This window comes from Molothrus aeneus, unplaced genomic scaffold (assembly GCF_037042795.1).
Source record: "Molothrus aeneus isolate 106 unplaced genomic scaffold, BPBGC_Maene_1.0 scaffold_36, whole genome shotgun sequence".
Taxonomy (NCBI): domain Eukaryota; kingdom Metazoa; phylum Chordata; class Aves; order Passeriformes; family Icteridae; genus Molothrus; species Molothrus aeneus.
Genome location: NW_027099027.1, coordinates 615,525 through 642,118, shown reverse-complemented (window position 1 = coordinate 642,118; position 26,594 = coordinate 615,525). Strand labels below are relative to the sequence as shown.

General features: G+C 53.8%; 1 protein-coding gene and 1 pseudogene across 1 annotated transcript in view; one reads left to right on the top strand and one right to left on the bottom strand.

Moving 5' to 3' along the window:
- Positions 1 to 26,594, top strand: part of LOC136570728 (uncharacterized) — a 2,607,743-nt pseudogene that overhangs the window by 1,987,391 nt on the left and 593,758 nt on the right.
- The window catches only part of LOC136570729 (uncharacterized), a 2,347,277-nt gene that overhangs the window by 1,839,170 nt on the left and 481,513 nt on the right, over positions 1 to 26,594 (bottom strand). The window contains 1 exon segment of the mRNA XM_066571173.1: positions 15,855 to 16,863. Coding sequence (XP_066427270.1) covers positions 15,855 to 16,863 — 1,009 coding nt within the window.

The window sequence follows — 26,594 nt, the reverse complement described above, 5'->3', positions numbered from 1 at the left end:
ACGTAGGTCGCTCTTTGATTCGAACCGCGGTGAAGGTGGTCAGCAGCACTTGGAAAGGTCCCTCCCACTTTTCTTGTAGGGGTTTTCTTAAAAGATTCTTAACATACACCCAATCACCGGGATTAAAAGGATGCAACTTACAGTTAGGTTGTTTAGGTTGGTGGTCAATCACCACCGCAGCATTCTTGTCAAATTGCTTCTCCACCATAATCACATAGTCATAAATATACTGATTACCTATTTGATCTACAGTGTCCCCATTTACAGTTTGCATAGCATAAGGTCTGCCGTACAGAATTTCAAATGGGCTTAGCCTTTCTTTCGATCTTGGCTTGACTCTCAGTCTAAGCAGAGCAATAGGCAAAGCTTGATACCAATGCAAATTAGTCTCCTGGCATATTTTGGCAATCTGCTGCTTAATAAGATGGTTCATCTTTTCCACCTGGCCGCTGGCCTGTGGGCGATAGGGCGTGTGTAATTGCCATTTGATTTGTAGTGCTTTGCTTATTGCCCTTACCACTTTTGCACAGAAATGTGTACCCCTATCCGAAGAAATGCTCTTCGGTACCCCAAACCGTGGAATGATTTCATTCAACAGTACTTTGGTCACTTCTCTTTCCTTATTTGTTCTGCAAGGGAATGCTTCAGGCCACCCAGAAAATGTATCAGTTAATACCAGCAAATATCGAAACCCTCCTTTTCTTGGGAGCTCAGAAAAATCAATCTGCCACACTTCACCTGGGAATTTACCTCGATTTATGGCCCCTGGATGTATCTTAGTTCCTGTATTCGGGTTGTTCTTCAGGCACCTCTCACACTGGGATGTGACATGTTTTACAGTGGTGAACAATTTTGGTCCTGCTATCCGAGCCTGCAAATACTGGTATAGCGGGTCCAAACTCCAATGGGCTTTCTCGTGTTCTGCTTTCACAAACTGCCACATCGTATTCCCTGGTATTATTAACTGTCCCGTTTCCAATTGACCCCAACCATTCTCTAACATTTTACCTTTATTTCTCTGAATCCACCTGTGATCTGACTCCTGATATTCTGGCCGAAAATTTGTGTCTAACTCACCTGGTACTAGAGCTGCTACTTTTATTTCTTCAGTTCTTGCAGCAGCTAATTTAGCCTCTGCGTCTGCTTTTCTATTCCCTATCTCCGGGATAGTGTCCCCCTTTAAATGTCCCTTACAATGCATTATGGCCACCTGTGCTGGGAGCTGGACTGCTTCCAGCAGTCGCAGGACCTCTTTTGCGTGTTTGACTGTTTTTCCTTGAGCAGTTAACAGTCCCCTTTCTTTCCAGATGGCCCCATGAGCATGTACGACGGAAAAGGCATACTTAGAGTCTGTCCATATATTGATCCGCATGTTCTCCGCCAATTCCAGGGCTCGAATCAGAGCTATCAGTTCTGCCTTCTGGGCTGAAGTCCCTGCGGGTAAAGGGTTCGACTCAATTACCTCTTCTGCGGTGGTAATTGCATAGCCGGCCATTCTCACTCCCTGCCTCACGAAGCTGCTTCCATCCGTGAACCAGTCGTCCGCATCTTCGAATGGTTCTTCTTTGAGGTCCGGGCGGCTGGAGTAGACGGCCTCAATTGTTTCCAGGCAGTCGTGCTCGATCGGCTCTGCTGGGGCTCTCCCTTCTAGGAATAAAGCTGGGTTCACAATGTTAGTGACCTGAATAGTCACGTCATCTGACTCAGCCAAAATGGCCTGGTATTTTAAAAATCTGGAAGGTGACAGCCAGTGGTTACCTTTCTGCTCCAACACAGCTGAGACGGTGTGAGACACCAGCACCGTTACCTTTTGGCCCAGCGTGAGTTTCCTGGCCTCTTCTATATTAATGATTACTGCGGCCACTGCTCTCAGGCAGCCAGGCCATCCCTTGCTTACTTCATCCAACTGTTTGGAGAAGTAGGCCACAGCTCTCTTACGTGGTCCTAACTGCTGTGCCAGGACTCCTAGGGCCATCCCCTGTCGCTCGTGGGAGAACAGCCAGAATGCTTTTGATACATCTGGGAGACCTAAAGCTGGTGCTCTCATTAGCTCCTGTTTCAGCTTTTTGAAGGCCCCCTCTGCTTCGGGAGTCCAAACTAGGACACTCTTGGTCTCCTTCAACAAATCATACAGCGGTTTAGCGAGCATCCCGTACTGGTAGATCCATAGCCGACACCAACCTGTCATCCCCAGAAAGGCACGCAGTTCTCTCACCGTCTCTGGTTTAGGCATCTGGCAGATGGCCTCTTTTCTGGCTGCTCCCAGGGATCGCTGTCCTCTGGAGACTTCGTATCCCAGGTACACCACTTCTTTTTGCACCAGCTGCGCTTTCTGTTGGGAGACTCGATATCCACTTAAACCCAGAAAGTTTAACAGGGAAATAGTCCATGCAATGCACTCTTCCTCTGTCACTGTTGCTATTAGGAGGTCATCTACGTACTGTAGGAGAGTGCCATCTCCCAGCGGCCTTTTCCACTGCTCTAACTCTTTAGCTAACTGATTCTCGAAAATCGTGGGGGAGTTACACCATCCTTGGGGCAATACTGTCCACGTAAGTTGGGTCTTTCTTCCTCTATCCACAAATTCCCACTCAAAGGCAAAAATCTTTTGACTCTCAGGAGCTAAAGGAAGGCAGAAGAATGCGTCTTTCAAATCCAATACGGTGAACCATGTCAAACTATCTTTCAGTTTAGTTAAAAGCGTGTATGGGTTAGCAACTACCGGATGTAATGTCTTGGTTATCTCATTTACTGCTCTCAAGTCTTGGACTAATCTATAAGTTCCATTAGGTTTCTTTACTGGCAGAATTGGGGTGTTAAAATCTGATTCACATTCTATCAATAATCCTAATTCTAAGAACCTTTTAATTATGGGCTCGATTCCCTTTCTATCCTCTAACCTCAGTGGGTATTGTTTCCTAACCACCGGCCTTGCTCCAGGTATAAGTTCAATAATGATAGGTGTTGCTTGTTTTGATTTCCCAGGTGTATCAGTAGCCCATACTAGTGGGTATACTTCACTTAGGATTCGCCTGATGTTATGATTCTCAGGCTTTGGTTCCACACAGCTGATTGTCAGGCTTAGAGCTGTGATCAGCTGTTCCTCATTTACTTGGAATTCCAATTTGTCTTTGTTGAACTTTATTATGGCTCTCAAATTCTCCAATAGGTCTCTCCCCAATAAGGGCTTTGGCGAATTTGGTAAATACAGGAACTGATGAATTCCCATTTGTTTCCCAATTTTGTATTTGATGGGTTTCAAAAAGTAAGCTTTTTCTGGTTGGCCTGTTGCTCCCACAACTTGCACAAATTCATCACTTTTAGGTACCAATTCCTGATTTAGAACCGAAAAGGTTGCTCCCGTATCAATCAAAAAGTCCAATTCCTTTTCACCTTCCCCTAGCTCCATTTTAACCAGTGGGTCTGCTAGGGAACGGCCCACCGGTCCCCCTCAGTCGTTATCCTGTTGTGTGGCCGTAGTAGTGCCCAATAGTCTCTCCCTTAACTGGGGGCATTCCTGCTTCCAGTGTCCCATTTTCAGGCAGTACGCACACTGGTTTGGCCCCACTCTAGTTGGGTGGGGTTGGAGTCTCCCCCCCCTTCTTGCCGGATTGCCTCTACCTCTTCCCCTGGTTCCAGGTCCCGAGTAACCTGTATTCTGAGCTGCCACGGCTACAGCCACCACTCGAGCTATCTTCCTGTCCTCCTTTTTCTTCTCTTCAATTTCCCTATTATTATACACCTTCCATGCCTCATTTAGCAGTGTCTCCAGGTTTTTATTTGCTGGATGCTCAAGCTTTTGCAATTTCTTCCTGATGTCTGGATTACTTTGTCCCATCATTAATCCTAACAGGTGTTTTTTCCCTTCTTCCGTCGCTGGGTCCAGGGGTGTGTATTGTCTCATGGCTGCCCTAAGTCTATCCAAGAACTCTGATGGGGTCTCATCTTTTCTCTGCCTGATGTCATATAGCATTGACCAATTGATAGCCTTGGGGATCGCGTTACGCAAGCCCATTGCTATCAATAGCAATAGTGCAGTTGCTCCCTGCCTCGCTCTCGCATGTCTCATTATTGTTCTCTTCACCGTATCTCAATTTGGGGACATCACCTCCCGGTGAGTTGCTTTCGTCCCCAGTCTTTGGTGTGTTGGTTTCCATTTTACGAGCACCTCCATTTCTGGGTGTGCTACCGTCCCCATACAAGCTTAGTTCGGGGGGGCTACGCGTCTCCCCTCGGCTCTCTGCTCCCGGCGGACTGCCTTCTTCTCTCTCAATCTCTAATCTAGGTGGGCTTCCAGCATCTCTGTAGCTTCCCGACCCCTGTGGACTATCCAATCTCTGTGGGCTGCCTTCTCCCCTGTTATCTTCCGACCTTAACGGGCTAGCCTCCCCCCAACTCTTGTCTAACTTATCAGGGCTGCACTCAAACTTAGATTTCCACCATCGTTCCAGTTCTTTTAATGGGGTCGGATCCTCTCGTTCCTCTCCTGGTTTGGGGAGGGGCCCTGGATGGTATTCCCACAGGCTTATTTCACTCTCTTTTCCACTGTCCCTCCTTGTTAGCTTAAGACATCGCTGCCCAATGCTACATGCATCGCAGCAACGTTCTTTAGGTTTTGAGCCTTTCTTATCCTTTTCCAGGGCTAGTACCAGAGGGTCTTGAGGGGCTGCATTAATTCCACACTCCTTTTGCCACTCAGGTTTATTCTTCAGGGTGAAGAACATGTCTGCATACATCACTTCATCTCATTTATTGAGCCGGTGGAGGAAGAGCATTAGTTGTAAAATGGTATTATAATTAATTGTCCCCTCTGGTGGCCATTTCTCACCATCATCCAATTTATACAACGGCCACCACTGCGTGCAGTATGCAAAAGGAGTGTCTTTTTACTTATATTTCTTCCTGGAATCCCCCCCAAGTCCTTCCAATGCTTCAGAATACATCCTAAGGGGGTTTTCATATTTATATCTTTGCTCGGTTGACTCCCCATTGCTATTTTCTGGGTCGGTGTTTCTTATCCCACTAAGTAAATCTCCTTCCCACAAGCACTATATACCAGTTTATCTTAGCACCTCATTCATACAATATCTAAGCGCTTCGTCCTTTTCTGACCTGGCCTCTCGCGAGGGACAGGAACTGCAGAGCCGGACTCCCACGCAGCCGGGCTGCGTCTCAGACACACTCTCTCATACACGGTGCTAATTCATTCAAACTGTCCTACCTTTCCGTTCTATCAGAATACACTGCTTTACTGCAAGATGTCGCCGGCAGACCGTAGGATACCGATATTGGTCGGCTCCAGGCCGTCACACACTCGCAAAACTGTAAATCAATAGTACGGTTTTGCCGATAATATCACAACAAGTTTCAGACAACATAAAAACCACTAAACTTGTCCCTTTGCAAAAATCTTACAGTCAATACATCAAAGCATACAACAGGGTTAAACAAAGGTATAAAACGTATACACTCCTTCCAAGTTCCTCCAAAGGAGTGGAGAAAATTGGACCGAGTCCCGGGATTTGTTGGACGTTCTCCCGGTCAGCCTGGAACCGTTCCCGGGATTTAGTTCAGTTCAGATAAAAACAAAAACTGACCACTCTTTTAACCCTTAAATCACAGTTTCAAACAAACCAACAAGATCAATACAAGAAGAACAAGTGCATCAGAGTCTTGCCTCTTTTTTCTTACTCTCCTTATTTTTTTTTTTTTCTCTCTTTTTTTTTTTTTTTTTTTTTTTTTCTTCTAATTACCAAAAGGTACCCACCAAAGGCATCAATTACTGGTTAGCAAAGACACCAATTACCAAAAGGTACCCACCAAAGGCATCAATTACTGGTTAGCAAAGACACCAATTACCAAAAGGTACCCAAAAATACCAATTAGGGATTCTTTACCAGAGCGTCCTCTGGTTTACCCTCCGGTGGTCACGTCTGACCCCGTGTTCCCATAAAGCGCTTTATCCTAAAACCAATGAACAATGATAAAAAATACCTCTTTAATTTGGAGCAGGAGAAGCAGGAGATGCAGGGAACTCTTCGTCCACCAAAGAGCACTTGGTCCGAGGGGGAGTCTCTTCTGACAAAAAGTCGTCAGGGGCGCCCAGAGGGTCCCAGCCCCGGACCCAGCGAGGGGACTCCTCAGATCCTGGATCCCCTGCTTCGTCGCATCTGGGTCGCCAGAAATGATGCCGATTTTTGCCCCAAAAGGCGAGAAATTACTGCTTAAGAGACTCAGTCAAATAAGCAGGAGGTATTTTATTACGACGTCGGAGAAATCCTAAAATGGGATTTCTAAATCTTTACAGCAAAAGCGTACCTTTTTATACAGTTTTAGGTTTGGGATTACATCATATTCATGCATATACATATGGGGAGTGGTGTAGGCGGAGCGTGGGCGGGGACTTCTCTTTTGAGGATCTTCTCAGGGGTCGTTCCGGTCGGCCTTCATCAGCTTCGAGGAGTCTTCCTCTTTAAACTTTTGAACCTCTCCCCAAATTTGGTCAATTCCCGGTGTAGTTGGCTTAGTCTCCAGGCCTTGGCAAGGGTCTCAGGGTCAATTTGACATGTTGGCCCTAAACGTGCTTTACCCAGCAGTTCTTCTCGGCTCTGAAATGCACTGAACTTATCACTGTCTGTCCTTATCTCTTCCCTGTCATTGTGTTCCATACCTTACCCAATTTATTGCTCTATGTGATTTCCTAACATTGAATATTTCCCATAACTGCTTTATATTCTATGCTTTAACCCATCATCTCTTGAAAGTAACTGTTTTAGGGGCTTCACTTACATGAAGAATTGTGAGCCATGACAGTTTAAGTAGAATGATAGTGAATTTATCCCAGGGTGAAAAATAGATTGTTGGGGTTTCTAGAATGGGGCTTCAGGGGGCAAGATGGAGGAATCTGGACGTGTCCAGCCTTTCTCCTTCTTCTTGGCCTTCATCTTCTGCTGTGATGTTGGCACTTTTAGAATGGTTAAGAGTAGAAGCTTACTGTCTAACATAGGTGATAGGTATTGGAAAGTAATTGTAAATATCGTACAGGTAGTTTTTAGGATTAAAAGATAACGCCGCCCTGGGGCAGGCAGAGTGCCTTAGACTGTCTTGCTGAGAGGACCTTGGCAGTACAGGAGAAAGAATTTTATAGATAAGATACAAGAAACAACCTTGAGAGCGGGAAATGAAGAGCTCTGACTCCTTCTTCGAGCAGCGGGCTGGGAAAAGAGACTTTGGAACTTATCTCGGGCTCACTCTGACCAGCCAGAGACCCCAAGAGCATGAGTCCGTAAGATGAAATACTGAAGGATTGGCTCCAAAACATAAATATCCTTGTTGGCCGTGTCTTCTTGACCAAGAAATCCTTCAAAGCTCTTGTAACTACAAGTCTTGCGGCCCTGTGAGCCATGCGGTGCAGATGTGAGCCAAACTCACCCTTCCTGTCTATGGAGAAGAGAAGAAAAAGCAATGGCATCATCTAAAAAACTCAGAGGTCCGCTCTCTAGCACCTTCCAAACTCCTTCAAATGGCCCAAAGTGGGATTTAGCTACAAATCGATGACAAGGACTCTTAGTGCTGGCTCTTGGACTCCAGGGCAGCTGCTTTAGAATCTTTCACAGAACCCTGTGCAGTTCTGTAGTGCCAGAAATGGATCATTTGAAGAAACTTTCCCAACTGACTTGCATAGAGGTTTGTTTGAAGGGTATTTGAGGAGAAAGGCTCCCGGCAGAGCTCTGGGCTTTGGCCTAGCTGTGTCCCCTGCTGATTGTCAAGTGTGCCATCAGCTGCAGGGCTTTCTGGGCTAAAACTATCATCAAGTCAAGTCACTGGGGCTTGCTCTTTTTGGCCTCTAAAAGCTGGACCCACTTTTGGGGCAAATTTGGAGACCTCATCTCTGGGAGGATGGAGCAGCTAGGATTTTCCCAGTTGCTGGCAATGGTTCTCCAGGCCCTGGGTGTAAAACGGGGCTGCCCAGCAAGTGCAGATCTGCAAGATGATAAACAATTGTCTTGGTCTGCTAAGGAAGGCAGAAGCCTTCTCTGAAATGGAAAATGTCAATCCCCTCCCTTCAAATGATTCTCATTTAGAAATTCAAATGCTCTTGGGGAAAGATATGGGGATAGGACTGAGCCCGCAGAGCTGGGCAGCGTTTGCTGATGCTCTGAGCCCTTCCTAAAGATCCTGTGCGGGCTGTCTCAGACACCTGGGGCCAGGGATTCCTTCCAAGCTGGGCCACTTTGGCTGGGCCGGGGGCGGCCCCGGGGCAGAAGGCAGTGTGTGCAAGGGCCCTGGGTGGCACGCTGCAGCACGGTCACCGTGCCATGGAACGGAAGCCGGTGTCCAAGGCCCCTTTGTGACACGTGGGAAATAGAAGCTTGCCCGGCTGCTGGCAACACGCAACGGGGCACAAGGGGACAGAGCAGTGCCGTGAGGAGCCCCCGCACAGCGCACTCGCTCCCGTCTGACCCGGAGCTTCTCCGCGGCGCTGTTCCTGCAGCTGAGCTCGAGGCCAGAGCATAGGACTCGCTGACCCGTGGCCTTCCTGAGGCTTCTATTCTGCAGCTGCCCTCAAGGGCAGAGTGTGGGACTTGGTGCCCCGGAGCTTTCCCAAGGCATCTCTCCTGCAAGTAGCTCCAGGCACAGCCATGGAGCAGAGACCCCCGAGAGTGCCCAAGCTGGCCCGGGTGGAGGAGGAGGAGGAGGAAGAAGGCCCCGGAGCTGCCCTGGCACAGGAGACAGAAGAGGTGGTGCCGTTCCATCCACCGCAGGAGGGTGAGTGGCAGAGCTGGGCTGCAGGGCTGGAGCCAGCTACCAGTTGGTGCCATGCCATGCCATGCCATGCCATGCCATGCCATGCCATCCCCTGGGGAAATGCCCATGGACAGGACAGAAGAGGGGCCGGGCAGACACCCTGCAGTGGCCGTGCTCCATCCCCTGGGGCATCCCGGGGCTCTCCCTGCCTGGGCAGCGCAGGGCTGGGCACTGTTCTCTGGCCTCTCCCGCAGCCCCTCAGCTCTGGCTGCGCTCGCTCTTTGCCAGATGCAGCCAAGGACCGGACTCAGGAGCCAGAGCCCACCCCTGGCCTGTTCCGCAGAGCAGCGCAGGTACCTGCAGCCGTCCCCACCTGGGCTGGGCCTACTGGCACTGCCCGGCCGAGCCCCGCGCTTGGAGCAGACCATGGAATGTCCCTCTCTTCCCACCCTTCCTTCTGCTGCAGGCACTGCGGAGGCTCCTGTGCCTTGGCCACACAAAGACCGGCGGCACCGGCACCGAGGGCACGGCCCAGCCCGACCCCAGGCCCGGCGAGCTGCGGGCAGAGGCTGCTGCCAGCTCAGCGTCCTCGGAGCTCGCAGCAGCCTCTGAGCAGGACACGGCCCAGAGCAGGGCAGAGGCTGACATGGCCCTGACTGAGGGCACGGCCAGCACCCACACCCAGGCTCAGGGCGTGCCAGAGACTCAGGCCATGCCCACACTGACCATGACTCCTGCAGCCACTCTGGAGGTTTTCCAGAAGGGTGCTGCTTCTCCACAGCAGGTAAGCAGCCTGGGGCCAGGGCTGAAGGCCTCCCAGGATCACGTGGCCCCTCAAGCTACGTCCGCTGGACCCCCTCAGCCTTTGAGGCCATCACAGTGGGCTGGGAAGGCAAGCACTTCTTGGGGGAAGCTGGGCAAGTTGCTCCCTTGGACAGCGCTCCAAGTCTTCCCCATGCCTCCTCCTCCAGGTGCTAGCCACAGTCAGGGACATTCTCCAGAGACTGGCGTCCTGTGTCACCGTGGACGCTGGGCTGCAAATGGAGATTCTGAGCCTGACAGAGGAACACCCTGCTCAAGTGGTGATGAGCCTCCTGTGCTGTGCCCCAATGTGTGACAGGTACGGGGCACAACTGCCTCAAGAGCTCGGTGCTCCCCGGCCTGTAGGGCCCCTGGCCCTGTCCAGCCTGCCCAGCGGGCTCTGCCAGACAGGCGGAGAGCTGCGGGAGCCTAGGGCACCTCTGTTTCCTGAGCCTCTGCCATGCTCCCTCCCTGCCCCTCAGGGCACCGGGGCTCTGTCACCCGGCCCCATGCAGCCACACGGGGCACGGTGCTGACGCACAGCTCCGCTCCCACAGAGCCGCCACGCTGATGTGGAGAGCCATGGGCACGTCGGGAGTGGCCGCCCAGGAGGTGCTTCCAGCGCTGCTCTCTGCCATGGAGGAGCAGCCGCCCTACGGCAGCTTCTCCTGCGGGGACAACAAGGCCGTCTTTGCCCTGGCTGTGAGTTTCTGGAGCTGGCCTTTGCTCGCCCTCCCGGTTGCCTCTCCAGCAGCTCTCCCTGCTCTCCCCAGCCTGCAGCTCCCTGCCTGGGCTCAAAGCCGGCCTAGGGGCAGCAAGCCGGGTGCTTCATGGACACCCTGGCATTGAGCGCTGCCTCAGGCTGCTTTGTCTCTTGCAGGCCACTCTGGTGCTGTGGAGGATTGCCCCCATGTCTGAGTGGCACTATGCCATTCTGCTTCATTCTCCCCAACTGTTCGTGGCTCTGTTCTGGCAAATTGTCACCACCACAGAGCAGATGCCAGGGGACATTGAGACCTGGACCTTCTGGAGAGCGTGCCAGGAGGAACACGGCCTTCCCTGCCACCCCAACAGGTGCCAGTCGCCCCGTCCTTCCCACGTCCTTGTGGCCAGGGCCAGCGCTCCCAGAGTGACCTGGCCTTTGCTTGGCACGCAGGTTTGCAGTGCAGACCATGAAGGCTCTGCTCTCCTGCCTGGGCTTTGGCAAGAATCTGTTGGCTTCGGAGCAAAAGCTGCTCTGGGACACCCTGCTCTGTGCCAACACCCAGCACTATGCAGCGGGTCTGCTGGCCAGGTGAGATCCCTTACTCCTGCCACCACTGCCAGCATTTGTGCCCCCTGCCCAGAGTGCCCCACACAGTCCCCAGGGTTGTCAGCGAGAGGGCCTTGTCAGCGAGGGAGGGCCGAGCAGACTGAAAAAGGCTGGGAGAGGAGGATGCCCAGGAGCAGCTGCCTCCCAAGGGGCCCATGTGCCCTTGCAGAGTGCTGGGGAAAGATCAGACCTCTGTGAGTCAGAGAGAGGTTTGCCTGCCCGGCTCAGGGCCTTGGTGCCTTTTTCCCCTGGCAGGGAGATGCGCCGTGGCTTGAGCCCCTTGTGTCCCTTCATGGCCTCGCACCTGCTCAGCCTGCTGATGGGGAAACAGCACCACTGGCATCTGCCTGCCCTGGTGTTCCTTGTGGAGGTGAGCCGGGTGTGCAGCGCTGCCTGGCTGAGCTGCCTCCCAGCTCTCTGCCCTCTGGGAGCCGCAGCCGCCTGGGACGCTGCCCGCGCCCTGTGCTGCTGCTGCTGCTGCTGCTGCTGCTGCTGCTGCTGCTGCTGCTGCTGCTGCCTGGGCCCAGCCCTGTGTGGCTCCGGGCTCCTGCCGGCCGGCTCCCCCGTCACTGGCCTGTGCCTTTCAGCTCCTCAAGTGCCTGGACTTGAGCAAACACGGTCCCAGTGCCCTGCTGCTGGTATCCAGGCACCTGCCAAGCCAGTGCAGGGACAGGCTGCGCCTGGTGCTCAGAGGCCTCGTGGTGCTCAGCAAGGAGCCCTCGCTGGTGAGAAGGGGGCAGTGGCTGAAGCCCCGCTGGCAGCATGGGACGGGGCAATGCAGACCTCTGGGCTTGGCTGGCCTTTGGCAGCAGAGGCAGCTGCTCCCAGCTCTCCTGCCTCCCGCCTCAGCTGCCCCAGTGCCCCAAGCAGCTGTTGGTGCTGCGGCCGTTCACGGCTTCACAGCACAGCCTGGTCTTGCGCACAGGGAGAAGGAATACGCGGCCTCTATCAACACCTGGTGCAGCAGCTGGATGATCCAGATGCAGAGGTGGTCTGGATGAGCCTCTGTGTGCTCACACATATGCTCCAGGACAAAGACCTCCTGCTACCCTTCACTGCCCTGAAGCTGGCTGAGCCCCTCCTGCCACACTTTGAGAACGTAAGGCTCTGTGCCCCAGCCAAGGGCACTGGATGCTACCTGGAAACTTTGTGCCATGTGCAGTTCTGGGCCTTTGCCCCAACGGGCCTGGAGTAGTTGGTGCTTAGGACTTTTCCTTTCCTTTCAGGACAACAGCCACGTGCAACTGCTCTCCATTCAGCTCTTCTGCAAGGTGATGGAGCTGGTAGTGGAAGAGGGGGAAGAGCTTCTCACAACAGTCGTGAACCAGAGCCTTCTCCCTCTGTTCTTGCGCTGGCACGATGAGAACCTGCAGGTGGCCAAGGTGAGGTTTTCTGTGACGCTGCCGCATGCCTGGCAGGGGGCTCAGCCGCCTCCTGCCCCGGCGCCTGGCGGGCTCCAGCCTCCCCTGGCCGTGGTGCAGGGACACGGGTCCCGTGCCCTGGGCTCGGGTGCCACCTGCGGCTCTCTGCCGCTCTCCAGGTCTCCGGCCAAGCCCTGCTTTGTGCGGCACGCTTCCTGAGGAGGAGGGACCTGGAGGAGCTGCTGACGAAGGAGCGGCGGATGAAGTTCGCCGAGAGCCTGGTAAGGCCAGCCCGGGAGCCCGAGCCCTGCCCCCGGTGCTCGGTGCGGGGCGCTGGCAGCTGTGGCCCTGCCCGGCGCCGCAGCCGGGCCCGCCAGCCTGCGCCGCCCCCGCTGCTCCCTGCCCCGGGCCGTGCGGGCCGGCTCGGCCGCTGCTGGGCGCAGGGAGCGCCCGGCCGAGGGGCAGAGCCCGTGCCGAGCCTTCCCTGCCGCCGCTCCCCGCAGCTGCTGCAGGACGAGAGCCGAGCGGCCGAGCAGCTGCGCTGGGCCCTGCCGCGCCTGCGGAGCCCACAGAGGCCCCTGCGAGAGGCGGCCGTCAGGTTCATTGGTGAGCCCCGAGCCCGGCGCCCCTCCCTGCCCCCGGCCCGGCTGCTGCCCCGGCTACAGCGGGAGCCGCGCCCGGGCCGCTGCAGCCCCGCCCGCCCTCGGCGCTGCCGCCGCCCTCCCGCAGCCGAGCCCTCGGGCGGCAGCGTGCGGCAGGGGCCGGCAGGAGCCCTGCCCGGGCAGGAGGGCGTGCGGCCGCAGGGCTGGCAGCGCCCGTGCCGGGCAGCTGTGCCGCCCGTGACCGACACGGGCTCTGTCTTGCCAGGGCTCGCCGGAGTGCTCATGATGGGGCAGAAGGAGGAGCTCCAGGTCCTCACTGAGGGTGAGTCAGGGCAGCCGCGTGGCAGCCAGTACCGCCAGGGGCAGCTGCACATCCCGGCCCCGCAGCTACAATCCGTGCCCGGGCTGCGGAGGGCTCTGCTCCCCGTGTGGACTAGGGGCGGCGGGGGCAGAGCCCAGAGAGCTGTCAGGGAAACGTGGGCGATCCGTGGCCAGCACCTTCCGGCCCAAGCCCTTGTCTCCCGCTCCCTCCTGGCCATGGCAAGAGCCGGCGGGGATGGCCCTGGCAGGAGGCTTTCCTTGGATTCCCTCAATCTGGCCTCTGACCGTGCCTCTGTTCCTCTCTCTTCCAGCTCTTCAAGCCCTGAAGGAAGATGAGAGCCCATCGTGCATGAGCAAACTGCTTCAGATGACCTTTGAAAGAAGATCTGCAGGACTTTGTTGGTCTGCTGGATCAGATGTACCGGCGTCCATTGGCGATTTCCAGTGCCCATTGAAGAGGGGAGCACCTGCAGAGCAGGATGGACCAGCTGGAGCTCCAGGCACAGCTCTGGCTGCTCAGAGCTGAGCCCGTGGCAAGCTCCAGGAGCTCCTGCCATCTCTCTCCCTTTTGGCAGCTGCCTCCCTGCAGCCCTCAGGCCCTGCCCATCCCCTTTTCTGCCTCCCAGCTCAGCCCTCCCCTTCGCTTTCCCTTAATAAACTGTTTGGGTTTTTCACTTGAGCCGCGTCTCCGTGGAGCTGAAGCGACGCAAAACCAGAGCCCGGGGAGGCGCAGGGCCCTGCTGCCGTTCCCCTGCGCGCTGCGTTCTGGGCACGGACAGAGAGGAACAAGGGCAGCTCAGGCTGCAGAGGTCCCTGTGCCGCTGCTCCAGGGGCCATTCCCAGCCAGTCAGAGCGTTTGTCGCTGATGGCTCTCAGTGTCCAGGAGCGGAATTTGGGGCGGGGGGCGGTGACCCCGGCGATGGGGATGGGGCGTGCGGGGGCAGCTGGGGCCGCACTGGTGGCACTGGGGGCGCTGGGAGCCCCCCCGGCCGCGGGGGGAGCGGGGGGCACGGGGAGAAGGGGGGCGGGGGGGCCCCAAATTCAACCAAAGGGGGGTCGGGACCCCCAAAGGGAGCAGGAGGGGCCTGGAACCCCCAAAACCAAGCACGGGGGAGGGGACTGGGGACTGGGGGAATGATGGGGAAGGGGCGGGAGAGCGGGGGGAAGAGGGGGATGGGACCCCCAAACAGGATCAAACCAACTTGATGTGGCCACCTTCAGACAGGGATGGCAGCCAAAGGCAGCCAATGGTAGCCAAAGCTTTTTCCCAGGCTGTGCAATCCCAGTCCCTATAATCTCAACCCAGTTTATCCCAGTCTCGATCATCCTGATCTGCATGGTCCCATTCCATAGAGTCCCAGACCATATTTGATCCCAGTCTAGTTGATCCCAGTCTGTGTGGTCCTGATCCTTATGGTCCCAGCCTGTGCAGCCCCAATCCAAAGGATCCCAGCCCATATTTGATCCCAGCCCATATTTGATCCCAGTCCGTATTTGATCCCAGCCCGTATTTGATCCCAGCCCGTATTTGATCCCAGTCCGTATTTGATCCCAGCCCATATCTGATCTCAGCCCATATTTGATCCCAGCCCATATTTGATCCCAGTCTGTGGGGTCCTGCACACACTCCCAGGGTCTGGAATTCCAGTTCCCAGCCAGGAAAAAATGTTCCTGACCTTGAACTTCCTTCCTATCCCCTGAACAAATTGCAATAAAATTATAAACAAAGAAATAATAATTGAAATTAAATAAATTAAAATAAAAATGGAATATAAAAATCTCAAGTCTTCTTTACAATACTCCAACAATGATTCAACCCAAACCAACAACTATTACTATAATATTACCAATGCATATAAATAAACAAATTATATATCTAGAAATACCTTTTGAAAGTTTTAACTCAATAACTAATATACTTAGATAAAAAATATCTAAAAAACTAACATACAATCTAACACACCTTAGTTAAAAATTCATATTACAAATATTCTAAACACAAAACCAAACACCACTATAATTTCTCAGACATTTTAACCAAAAAATTAAACTTTAATAATATCCTTTAGTACTCTTAAAATATTAACATTATTTTTAAAAATTTAATTGTGTGTGGGTGGTTTTATTTGGATATTGATTTTTGGATTGTTTGTGTTAGATGATTTTAAAAAGGAATTGAATCAGCAGAGAAGGTGGCACTCTGCAAACAGAACTGTCTGAAAATGAACGGGACAGAAATCAGTAACTCGGAAAGTTTTATTTGCTACCAAATACACCCCACACACCCAGCCCCACACAACCCCCATCCCACCTCTCCAAAAAGGGATCACACTTCTGCCTGTCTCCTCCCAAACCCATCTAAGCCTGGTGGGTCTCGAATCGAGGGGGTTTGGCATGGAATTGAGGTTTTCTGAGGTGGGAATGAGCTCTTTTGGGGTAATATTGAGCTGTTTTCAGTGGGATTAGGGTTGTTTTGAGGTGACAGATCCATCCCTTTTGGCTTTTGGAGTGCAAAGAGATGGAGAAGAGAGAAACATTAAGGTGAAAAAAAAAGGAAAACAAGCCACGTGTGCTCCTAACATGGACCACAGGGAATGTGGCTCACCAGGGTTGTGCCCAAAGTGCCTCCTCCAGTGGGGGATGGAGCTGCAGCAGCGCACGAAGCTCTTCCCGCACTCGGGGCACTCGCAGGGCTTCCCTTACCGGTGCCTCCGTTGGTGTCGGGTCAAGTTAGAGCTGCAGGAGAAGCTCTTCCCACACTGGGGACACTCGTAGGGCCTCTCCCCAGTGTGGATGCGCTGGTGAATGATGAGGTGGGAGTTGTGCTTGAATCCCTTCCCACAGCTGGGGCAACGGAAGGGCCTCTCCTCTGTGTGAATCCGATAGTGCCGGAGGAGATGGAAGCTGGTCTGAAACCTCTTCCTGCATTTATCACACTCGTAGGGCCTCTCCCCAGTGTGGGTCATCTGGTGCCTGATTAGGTCCGATCTCTGGCTGAAGCACATCCCACACTCCCCACACTCGTAGGGTCTCTCCCCAGTGTGGATCCTCTGGTGCTTTATAAGGTCAGAGCTCCTCCTGAAGCTCTTCCCACACTCCCCACACTCGTAGGGCCGTTCCCCAGTGTGGATCCTCTGGTGCCTGATCAGGTTGGAGCTAAGCCTGAAGCTCTTCCCACACTCCCCACACTCGTAGGGCCTCTCCCCAGTGTGGATCCTCTGGTGCTTTATAAGGTCAGAGCTCCTCCTGAAGGTCTTCCCACACTCCCCACATTCATAGGGCCTCTCCCCAGTGTGGATCCTCTGGTGCTTTATAAGGTCAGAGCTCCTCCTGAAGGTCTTCCCACACTCCCCACACTCGCAGGGCCGTTCCCCAGTGTGGATCCTCTGATGCTGGAACAGGTTCCCTTTGTGTCCAAAGCTCTTCCCACATTCCACACATTGGTAGGGCCGTTCCCCAGTGTGGATGCACCGATGCTTCACGAGGGTGGAGTTGCATTGGAATCCCATCCCACAGTCGGGGCAGTGGAAGGGCCTCTCCTCTGTGTGACTCTGATAGTGTCGGAGGAGATGGGAGCTGGTCTGAAACCTCTTCCTGCAGTGATCACACTCGTAGGGCTGTTCCCCAGTGTGGATCCTCTGGTGCCTGATCAGCTCAGAGTTCCACCTGAAGCTCTTCCCACACTCCTCGCATGTGTGGGGCTTCTCCCCATCATGGAGCTGCTCATGGAGCACCAGCTCCGAGCTCTGGCTCCATCTCCGGCCGCCTTCCCGGCCCAGGCTGGCTCTTTCCCCCTCACATCCCCGCCATCTGCGTTTGCAGCCCCTCCTCGTGCGGCATCTCCGGGGCTTTTCCTCCCTGTTGGCTTCCTGCGCTGTGGAGCCACTCAAAACGGCCTCTGCCACCAGGTTCTGCCGCGGGCATTTGTCCTCCCTGCTCTCCATGCTCAGCTCCTGCTCTGGGGGAGGAAGGACAAGGACAGCATGGGATTTGCCTCCGTGCCACAGGCAAGGGCAACGAGATCCCCCCAGGCATCCCCGGCAGGACAGCACTGCCACCCCCCGATGTCCCCCCGAGGGGCCTTTTCCGCTCAGCCTTGGACTTCTTCATTTTCCAAACATCCCCCCAAAAAACCAACCCAGGACCCCCGGGATATCCAGACTGGGCTCCCCCTCCCCGCTCACCAGAGCCATGGGGGGCGGCGATGATCCCACAAGTGGGGGCTGCGAATTCAGGCAGGGCTCGAGACCGCGTGGCTCCCGCAGCTCAGCCTTGATCGGCCTTTGTCCCTCCTCTTCCATCCCCGCTCCTCCTCCTCGCTAACCCCACCTCCTTCTCCTTCTCCCCGCCTCCTCTTCCATAGCCCTATCTCCTCCTTCCTAACCCCGCCTCCTCCTCCCCCTCCATCCCTGCCCTCCTCCTCCTGCTCAGCCTTGATCCGCCTTCGTCCCTCCTCTTCCATCCCCCCTCACCCTCCTCTCTGTTATCCCCACCTCCTTCTCCTCTTCCATCCCGCCCCTTCCATTCCTCCTCCTCCTCCTCCCTAACCCCACCTCCTTCTCCTCCTTCCATCGCTGCTCTCTCTCCGCCTTCATCCCTCCCCCTCCTTCTCCCCCCTTACCCGCCTCCTCCTCCCCCTCCATCCCTGCCCTTCCCTCCCTCCTCCTCCTCCCCCAGCAGCAGCCACACCCTCGGTGCCCCGTTCCCGCAGCCCTCGCAGCCCGCGGCAGGAGCGGCGATGGAGCCGGGACAGGTCGGCATGGGCAGCGCGGGGCTCTCGGCTGCTCCCAGCCGCTGCAGGCGGGGGGAACCCGGCCCGGGCCAAAGGAGAGGCAAACTGGGCAAACTGGGGGCTGCACATCCAAACTGGGCCTTGCTGGGGACCCTGCCTGGCCACTGCCAGCCCTTGGGGTTCCTCTCGGCACATCCGCCAGGGGGGAACGCACACAGGCCTGGGGGATCCCAGCAGTGGCAGCACTGCCAGGGACTGGGCTGCACTGGGATCGGACTGAGAGCGACTGGGGCTGTACTGGCTTTGTAATGACATCATACTGGGATCGTACTGGGAGTGACTGGGGCTGTACTGGGTTTGTACTGACATCATACTGGGATTATACTGCCATACCAGGGCAGATTGTGATCACACTGATGGATACTGGGATCATACTGAGATCATACTGAGATCATACTGGGAGCGAGTAGGAGCCTGTGGGGGGCAGTTAACACCATGTTATGGGCAATTGGGATATACTGGGAGTGACTGGGATTATGCTGAGAGTGACTGGGAACAGCTGTGAACAACTGGGATCACACCAGGAGGAACTGGGAGTGACTGGCTGCATGTTGGGGGTGATTGGAATCTGCTGGGCTTATACTGGGATGAACTGGGATCATGCTGGAGCTGACTGGGATCATTCTGGCAGTGAGTGCCACTACACTGAGACTGACTGGGAGTGCTTGGGAGCAAATGGGATCATACTGGAAGGAACTGGAAAGACGAAGGAGGGAACTGGGCTACACTGGGACATACTGGGAGTGACTGGAACAAAAGTGAGGGTGAAAGAGAGCAACTGGAACCATGTGGAGCACAACTGGTTCAGACTGGCGGGGACTGGGAGCACACTGGGCTCATCTCTGGATCATACTGGGAGGGACTGGACTAATACTGGGAGGATCTGAGAGGGACTGGGAGCACACCCTGCACATCATCCCCCAGACTGGGCCTGACTGGGAGCAACTGGGAGCATGCTGGCAGCAAATGGCATCATACTGGGACTGACTGGGCTGATCCAGGGAGCAACTGGAACCATACTGGAGGCAGCTGGGACCATACTGGGAGAGATTGGAAGCAACTGGGATTAAACTGGGACCCCACTGGGAGGGCTGGCATGTGACTGGGATCAAACTGGAGCTTACTGGGATCATATTGGGGTTGAAAGGGAGCGACTGGGATCACACTTTGGGCTACTGGGAGCAGCTGAGGGAAACTGGGATGATGCTGCAAGCAAACTGGAGGAACTGGGAAGGACTGGATGCCTGCTGGAGGCAACTGGGATATACTGGGCATGACTGGGGGATCATACTGGGATAACTGACACCTTACTGGGGCCACGGGCAGTGCCTGGAAATGACTGCAGACATGCTGGGGGCAACTGGGATATACTGGGAGTGTCTGGAACCATACTGGGGGGACTGGAACCACACTGGGAACAACTGGGACCATGCTGGGGAGAACTGGGACCACACTGGGGGCAACTGGGAGTGAGTGGGACCATGCTGGGAGGCACTGGGATCATATGGGGAGTGACTGGGAGTAGAGCAGGGGCAACTGGGTTCAACTGGGACCATACTGGGAGTGTCTGTAACCATAGGGGAGTGATGGAAGCACACTGGGAACAGCTGGGCCCATGCTGGGAGCAACTGGGATCACTCTGAGGGCACTGGCATCAGACTGGGAGTGACTGGGAGCAACTGGGATTAGACTGCAACGGACTGGGATCATACTGGGAGTGGCTACAATCATACTGGGATTATACTGGGTGTGAATGGAACCTGACTGGGGCTTACTGGGAGCTACTGGGCCCATGTTGGGAGGAAAATGTGACCCACTGGGAGCAACTGGGATCGGCTGGAAGGTTCTGGAACCATGCTGAGAGGACTGAGACTACAACTGGGGCAACTGGGATCATCCTGGGAGCAACTGGGGCCACCCTTTGAGCAACAGATGGAAACTGGGATGATGCTAGAGGAAACTGGGAGGAACTGGGAAAGACTGGGATCATTCTGAGGTAACTAAAACATACTGGGAGTGTCTGTAACCATCCTGGGGGCACTGGAACCACACTGGGAACAGCTGGGATCATGCTGGGAGCAACTGGGACGATGCTGGGGGAAACTGAATCTACCCTGGAGGCAACTGGGCACGACTGGGACCCTGCTGGGAGGGACTGGGACTATTCTTGGGGCAACTGGGATCATCATGGGAGGAACTGGGAACATCTGGAATTATGCTGGGAGCAACTGGGATCACACTGGGATCCCAGTGAGAGCAGCTGAGTCCATGCTGGGTTACACTGGGATCTCATTGAGAGCGACTGGAATCACACTGGGATTGACTGGGAGTGGCTGGTTTTGTGGATTTTGGGGGTTTGGATTTTGGGGGATTTTCTTGGCATTTTGAGGGGGAGTTTCTCTGGGGGTGGTTGGGAGTTTATTGAAATTTCTTGTGGCTCTTTTTGAATTTTGGGGGTTTCACTGGGATTTTGTTGGGATTTTTTGGGATTCTCAGAAATTCCTGGGGTTTTATTGGGATTTTTAGGAGATTTTGGGGCATTTTATTGGAATTGTGGTGGCATTCAGAGGGATTAATTGGGGATTTGGGGTTTTTGGGATTTTTGGTGGGATTTGGGGGGGTTTGGGTGTTGCCAGGATTTCTTTGGATCTTGGGGAAGATTTTGTGGGACTTTTTCTGGTTTTGGGGACATCTTTGGGGGATTTGTGTTGTTTAATCAGGATTTTTTGGGATTCCAAAGGATTTTGTGGGTTTATATTAGGATTCTGGGGTGTTCTAATGGGATTTTCAGAGATTTAATTGGGATTTTGTGGGTTTTATTGGGACTTTCGGGGCTTTCAAGGAGATTTTGGTGCCTCTCAGCCCTTCCCCACACCCAACAACTCCAAACAAAATCCCCCCAAGTCCAAAAAAGCCAGCCCCAAATCCCCAAAAACCCTCTCAAAACCCCAAAATCCCCACAAACACCCCCAGACTCAGTGGGGCCGTCCTGGATCAGGGGCACCGGCCGGTGGAACAGGAGCCACTTCAGGGGGCCCTGGGAGCTTTTTGGGGAGGGGGCACCATGGGAGACCCCCCCAAAAACGGGGGGGGAACCCCTGCAGTGTCCCCTCCCCCCGAAACCCCCAGACCCCGGTTCAGGGTGGGCCTGGGACCCCCCGGGACCCCCAAATCTCCCCCGGGACCCCTCCAGGAACGCCCAACCCCGCAGAGCTCCCCCAGTGTTAGCCCAGAACCTCTCTGGACCCCCAAACCCTCCCCAGGACCCCAAAAACCTCCCCAGGACCCTCAACCCCCCCAGTTCTCCCCAAAATTCACCCCAGACCCACCTGAGACGCCCCCAAATCCATCAAACTGCCCCAAATCCCCCTCAGACGCCTCAATCCCCCCAAACCTCATGAAATCGCCTCAGACTCCTCGAAATTCCCCAGACCCACCTCAGAACGGCCCAGATCCTCTCGCAATCCCCCAAAATCCCCTCAGACTCTCCCAATTCCTCTCAGTTCCCCCTAAACCCACCTGAGAACGCTCCAGACGGTCTCAAGCTCCCCCCAAAGCTCCCTAAAGCCCCCTCAGACCCACCAAAGCCCCCTCAGACCCCCTCATTCCCCCCAAACCCACCGCACAACCTCGTGTTTCCCGTCGATGCCCCTAAAAATCCCCAATTTCCCCTCAGACCCGCCCCAAACCCCCCCAGTTTGCCCCCGGCCCCACCTCAGCTCCGCTCTCCCTCAGAATCTCGCGCCTCCACCGCGTGTGCGGGCTCCCAGCAATGGCGGCGCGGCGCGCCCCGCCCCGAACCAACCAATCAGCGCGCTGCACATCCCTGAACTAACCAATCACGGCGCGGATCCCCTCAGCAAGGCCCGCCTCCCCCCGCCGACCCAAGCCAATCAGAGGCGAGCCGGAAGCGGCGCCCCCTTCCCCACCGCCGCCGGGACCCCCCGGGCTCGGAACAGGAGCGGGAGGGGCCTGAGAGGGGATGGGGGGGGGCGGGGGAGGGTCTGGGTGGGTCTGGGGGGGCTTTGGGGAGGGGTCCGGGGGTTTGGGGGGGTCTGGGGAGGGGTCCTGGGGCACTGTGGGGGGACCTGGGGGGTGCGGATGGGTCCTAAGAGGGGTCTCGAGGAGGGGTCGCGAGATATGAGACACTCATGCCACAGCGTAAGCTGTAAGAGAAAGAAATTTTAAGAGCTGTTTTGGTTATTTCAGAGAAAGTTTAAAAGGGAGAAGCTGCTGTGTGATGTTATGATCGATTTTTGGTGCCAGAGTCCAAGGAGTTTAGGGCTGGAAATCCCAGCCCCACTGGATCCAAATGAGGAAATCACCCGGCCCTGTCCAACCAAGGTGTCACGTTGGTGAAATTAAAAGGCAAAACACGGTCCATAAGATAGAAAGGAAAGTGGTACTGTCTCAAGAAAACCTCTTAAGCAAGCCTGGCTGCACTTTTTATTCAAGAGAAAAGCAAAGTTCAGGAGAAAATAAAAAGTGTTTTGCATGGCTGATCAAAGACATCTGGAAGATTTTGAAGAAAGCCCAGCAAGCTGCTGCAATTGATAAAGAAAGATTAGTGCAGAGCAATTTTCTTGGAGATTGCCAGGAAAGAGCAGAATAGCAGAGAGCAGAGAAAGGGATCCACCCTGAGGTGTCTTGTCCATATCCATGACTGACTCCAACAAATCCAAGAATATCCTGAGCTGGAAGGGACTCACAGGGATCATGAGTCTGACTCATGGCCCTGCGCAGGACATCCCACCACAGGTCTGAGAGCCTTGTCCAAACATTCCTTGAATTCACAGGGGCTGTGACCATTCCCTGGGGAGTCTGTTCCAGTGTCCAGCACCCTCTGGTCCAAATCTGATGAAAACTGCACCAGGACAGAGCCCAAACCCAAAGACTAAGGAAAGTCAGGAGACCCCTTGGTCTGAATGCACTGAATGTCCCAGCACCAGACCCATGATTCAGAATGGGCAGTCATCAATGCAAGATTAACTAATTGTGGGAGTCAGAAATAAGGTGAAGTGATATAAATTGAGGTTTTTGGCCTCACTGAAAGGTGCAATGGCCACAAGCTTTCAACGGAGGACTCACAGGAAGAAATGTTAGATTTCCTAAAAGGCCAGTTGAGGTTTTGGAGGATGGAGCCCACCAAGACCTCCAGAAGTAGGAGAGGGGCTGAAAGGATGAAGTCAGCAGGGACAGAAATGGGAGAAAAGCCACACTTGCCAAAGAAATTCCAGAAGCAGTGATGGCAACAGCAGCACTGGCTCCAGCTTCCTCAGCTTCTTCTTTAAGGTGGGAAAGGAGGAAAAGGGGGGGAAGATGTTCTTAGAAGGGAAGGCTTGGCACTGATGGGGCTGTGGACTCCTCACCTGAAACTCCCTGAAACTGTGACACTGGCTCAAACCACGGCATTTTTTAAAAGCTAATTTTCTTGAGAGCAAAATTTTGAGTCTTGAAAGTGATCTCAGGCTTCACACCTTATCTGAGAAAGTTTTTAAACAAACACTGAAATTCTCAGTGACATGACTCCAAGAACGGAGATACAAGGGTAGGCATTGAGAACTCCTTGATTCCCCTGGATCATAATGCATCTTAGGATCAGATTAACAAAGGAGGAATGGATTTAGGTGCTGGCTCAAGTCCAACATTCATTAATATTTGTGGGTGTGGATGTTGTGGCTGCCCCATCCCTGGAAATGTTCCATGCCAGGCTGGATGGGCTTGGAGCAATCTGGGATGCTGGAAGGTGTCCTGTGGCAGGGGGTGGGACTGGATGAGCTTTAAGATCCTTTCCAGCCTGAACCATTTGGGGATTCTGTGATTCCATGAACACGTCCACACCCAGCCTCACTCCAAACCTGTCAAGCAGGGACGGGGGGTTGGCAGTCCCCAGACAACAGTGGGCAGGAGGAGAAGAAGCTGGCACGGATTAACTGAGCTGCTCTCCACAGAAAGAGCAGCAAGGGGGATTCTCAGCCAGGACCAGCCACAGAGGGAGTGAGCCTGCTCCTCACCCTCCTGTTTAAACACAACCTCTGCCCTCAGCTGCAGTGAGAGTGTTTCACCCTGTGCGAGTCTCCCAGGGAAGATCTTCCTCTTTGGGAAACTGCAGGTGGAGTGGATGCTTTGAAGAGGTTCAAACCTCCTCTCTCTCTCCCATGGAAGGTCACTGTGATCACTGTAAAACAGAGCTTTCAAGTTGTTGGAGCCTAGCCTGTGACTTCCCCACTGTTTTTGTCAGCACCTGCACACACCAAATGTTTCTATGCCTAAAACAGCACTACTGAGAGCTCAGAGTGATGCTGTAGAGAGGATTTGGGGGGAGCCTGTGCAGGATAGCAAAAGTGCAGCTCAGTTTCTGGCATATTTTTGGTTAAAAATCATCACATGCTGAAAGCAAAAGTCAGAATTGAACCAAACAAAAATGCATTTATCATCCACAAGTCTAAGATCCTGCAGAATCAAGAAGCTTTCCTTGCCCAGCTTTGGAAAGATCACTTCTCTGGCCTAAACCCTTCTTATGCTTCTTGTTTCTTCTTTATTTCCTATTTTTTTTTTTTTTTAATTCTTCTTAGGTCTTCAGTTTCACCGTGCTCATCCCTTGTTTTCCCCAAACCAGGATTTCCCATTTCCAAGCCCTGGGAGGCTGCGAGGAAGAGGAAGATGCCCCGGGACACTGAGGCAGGTGAGGAGGAAGTCAGTGCCCCTTTCCCCTCTGTGCTGCTCCATCTCCCAGCCCAGCACGGCCCCCGGCTGCAGCACAGCCCTGGGGGGATCTCGTTGCCCTTGCCTGTGGCACGGAGGCAAATCCCATGCTGTCCTTGTCCTTCCTCGCCCAGAGCAGGAGCTGAGCATGGAGAGCAGGGAGGACAAGTGCCCGCGGCAGAACCTGGTGGCAGAGGCCGTTTTGAGCGGCTCCACGGCACAGGAAGCCAACGGGGAGGAAAAGCCCCGGACATGCCGCACGAGGAGGGGCTGCAAACACAGATGGCGGGGATGTGAGGGGGAAAGAGCCAGCCTGGGCCGGGAAGGCAGCCGGAGATGGAGCCAGAGCTCGGAGCTGGTGCTCCATGAGCAGCTCCATGATGGGGAGAAGCCCCACACATGCATGGAGTGTGGGAAGAGCTTCAGGTGGAACTCCGAGCTGATCAGGCACCAGAGGATCCACACTGGGGAACGGCCCTACAAGTGTGGGGAGTGTGGGAAGAGCTTCAGCCAGAGCTCCAGCCTGATTGTGCACCAAAGGATCCACATGGTCAGAAGCCCTATGAGTGTTCTGAGTGTGGGAAGAGCTTCAGGCGGAGCTGTGACCTGATGGGCACCAGAGGATCCATGATGGGGAACGGCCCCATGAGTGTGGGGAGTGTGGGAAGAGCTTCTGCCGCCATTCCCACCTGATCTGCCACCAAAAGATCCACACTGGGGAGAGGCCCTACGAGTGTCCCCAGTGTGGGAAGAGCTTCTCCAGCAGCTCTCACTTGACCCAACACCAATGGGTCAGGAGTGATCGATCTGTCACCTCAAAACCATTCAAATCCCACTGAAAATACCTGAATTTTAATCCAAAAAGGCTCAATTCCACCTCAGATTGCTTGTTCCCTCCTCACAAAAACTCGGTCTCAGGCCAAACTCACTCCGTTCCACAGCTGCCAGAGTGAAATTGAGTTGGGAGAAGACTGGGAGAAGTGGGATCTCAATTTGGAGCAGTGGGATGGGGATTGTGTGTGCCTGGGTGTGTGGGATGTATTTGATAGCAAATAAAACTTTCTGAGTTACTGATTCTGTCCCGTCCATTTTCAGTCAGTTCTGTTTGCAGAGTGCCACCTTCTCAGCTGATTCAATTCCTTTTTTAAATCATCTAACGCAAACAATCCAAAAACCAATATCAACATAAAACCACCCACACAAAATTAAATTTTTAAAAATAGTTTTAATTTTTTAGGAGTACCTAAGGATATTATTAATGTTTAATTGTTTGGTTAAAATGTCTGAGAAATTATAGTGGTGTTTGGTTTTGTGTTTAGTATATTTGTAATATGAATTTTTACTAAGGTGTGTTAGATTGTATGTTAGTTTTTTAGATATTTTTTATCTCAAGTATATTAGCCATCGAGTTAAAACTTTCAAAGGTTGGTATATAATTTATTTATATTTATTGGTAATGTTATAGTTCTTGTTTTTTGGCTTGAATCATAGTTGGAGTATTGTAAGTAAGAGTTGAAATTACTATATTTCATTTTCATTCTAATTATTTATTCTAATTATTATTTATTTATTTATAATGTCATTCTAATTTTTTTAAGATGATAGGAAGGAAGTTCAAGGGTAGGAACATTTTTTCCTGGCTGGGAACTGGAATTCCAGACCCTGGGAGTGTGTGCAGGACCCCACAGACTGGGATCAAATATGGGCTGGGATCAAATATGGGCTGGGATCCTATGGGTTGGGACTTCACAAAGTGGGACCATATGGATCAGGACCACACAGACTGGGATCAACTGGACTGGGATCAAATATGGGCTGGGATCACCTGGACTGGGATCACGTCGATGGGGATCCTGTGGATCAGAACCCTCCAGACTGGAATAGCCTGGAGTGGGATCAAATATGGACTGGGACTGAATGGACTGGAATCCTATGGACTGGGACCACACACA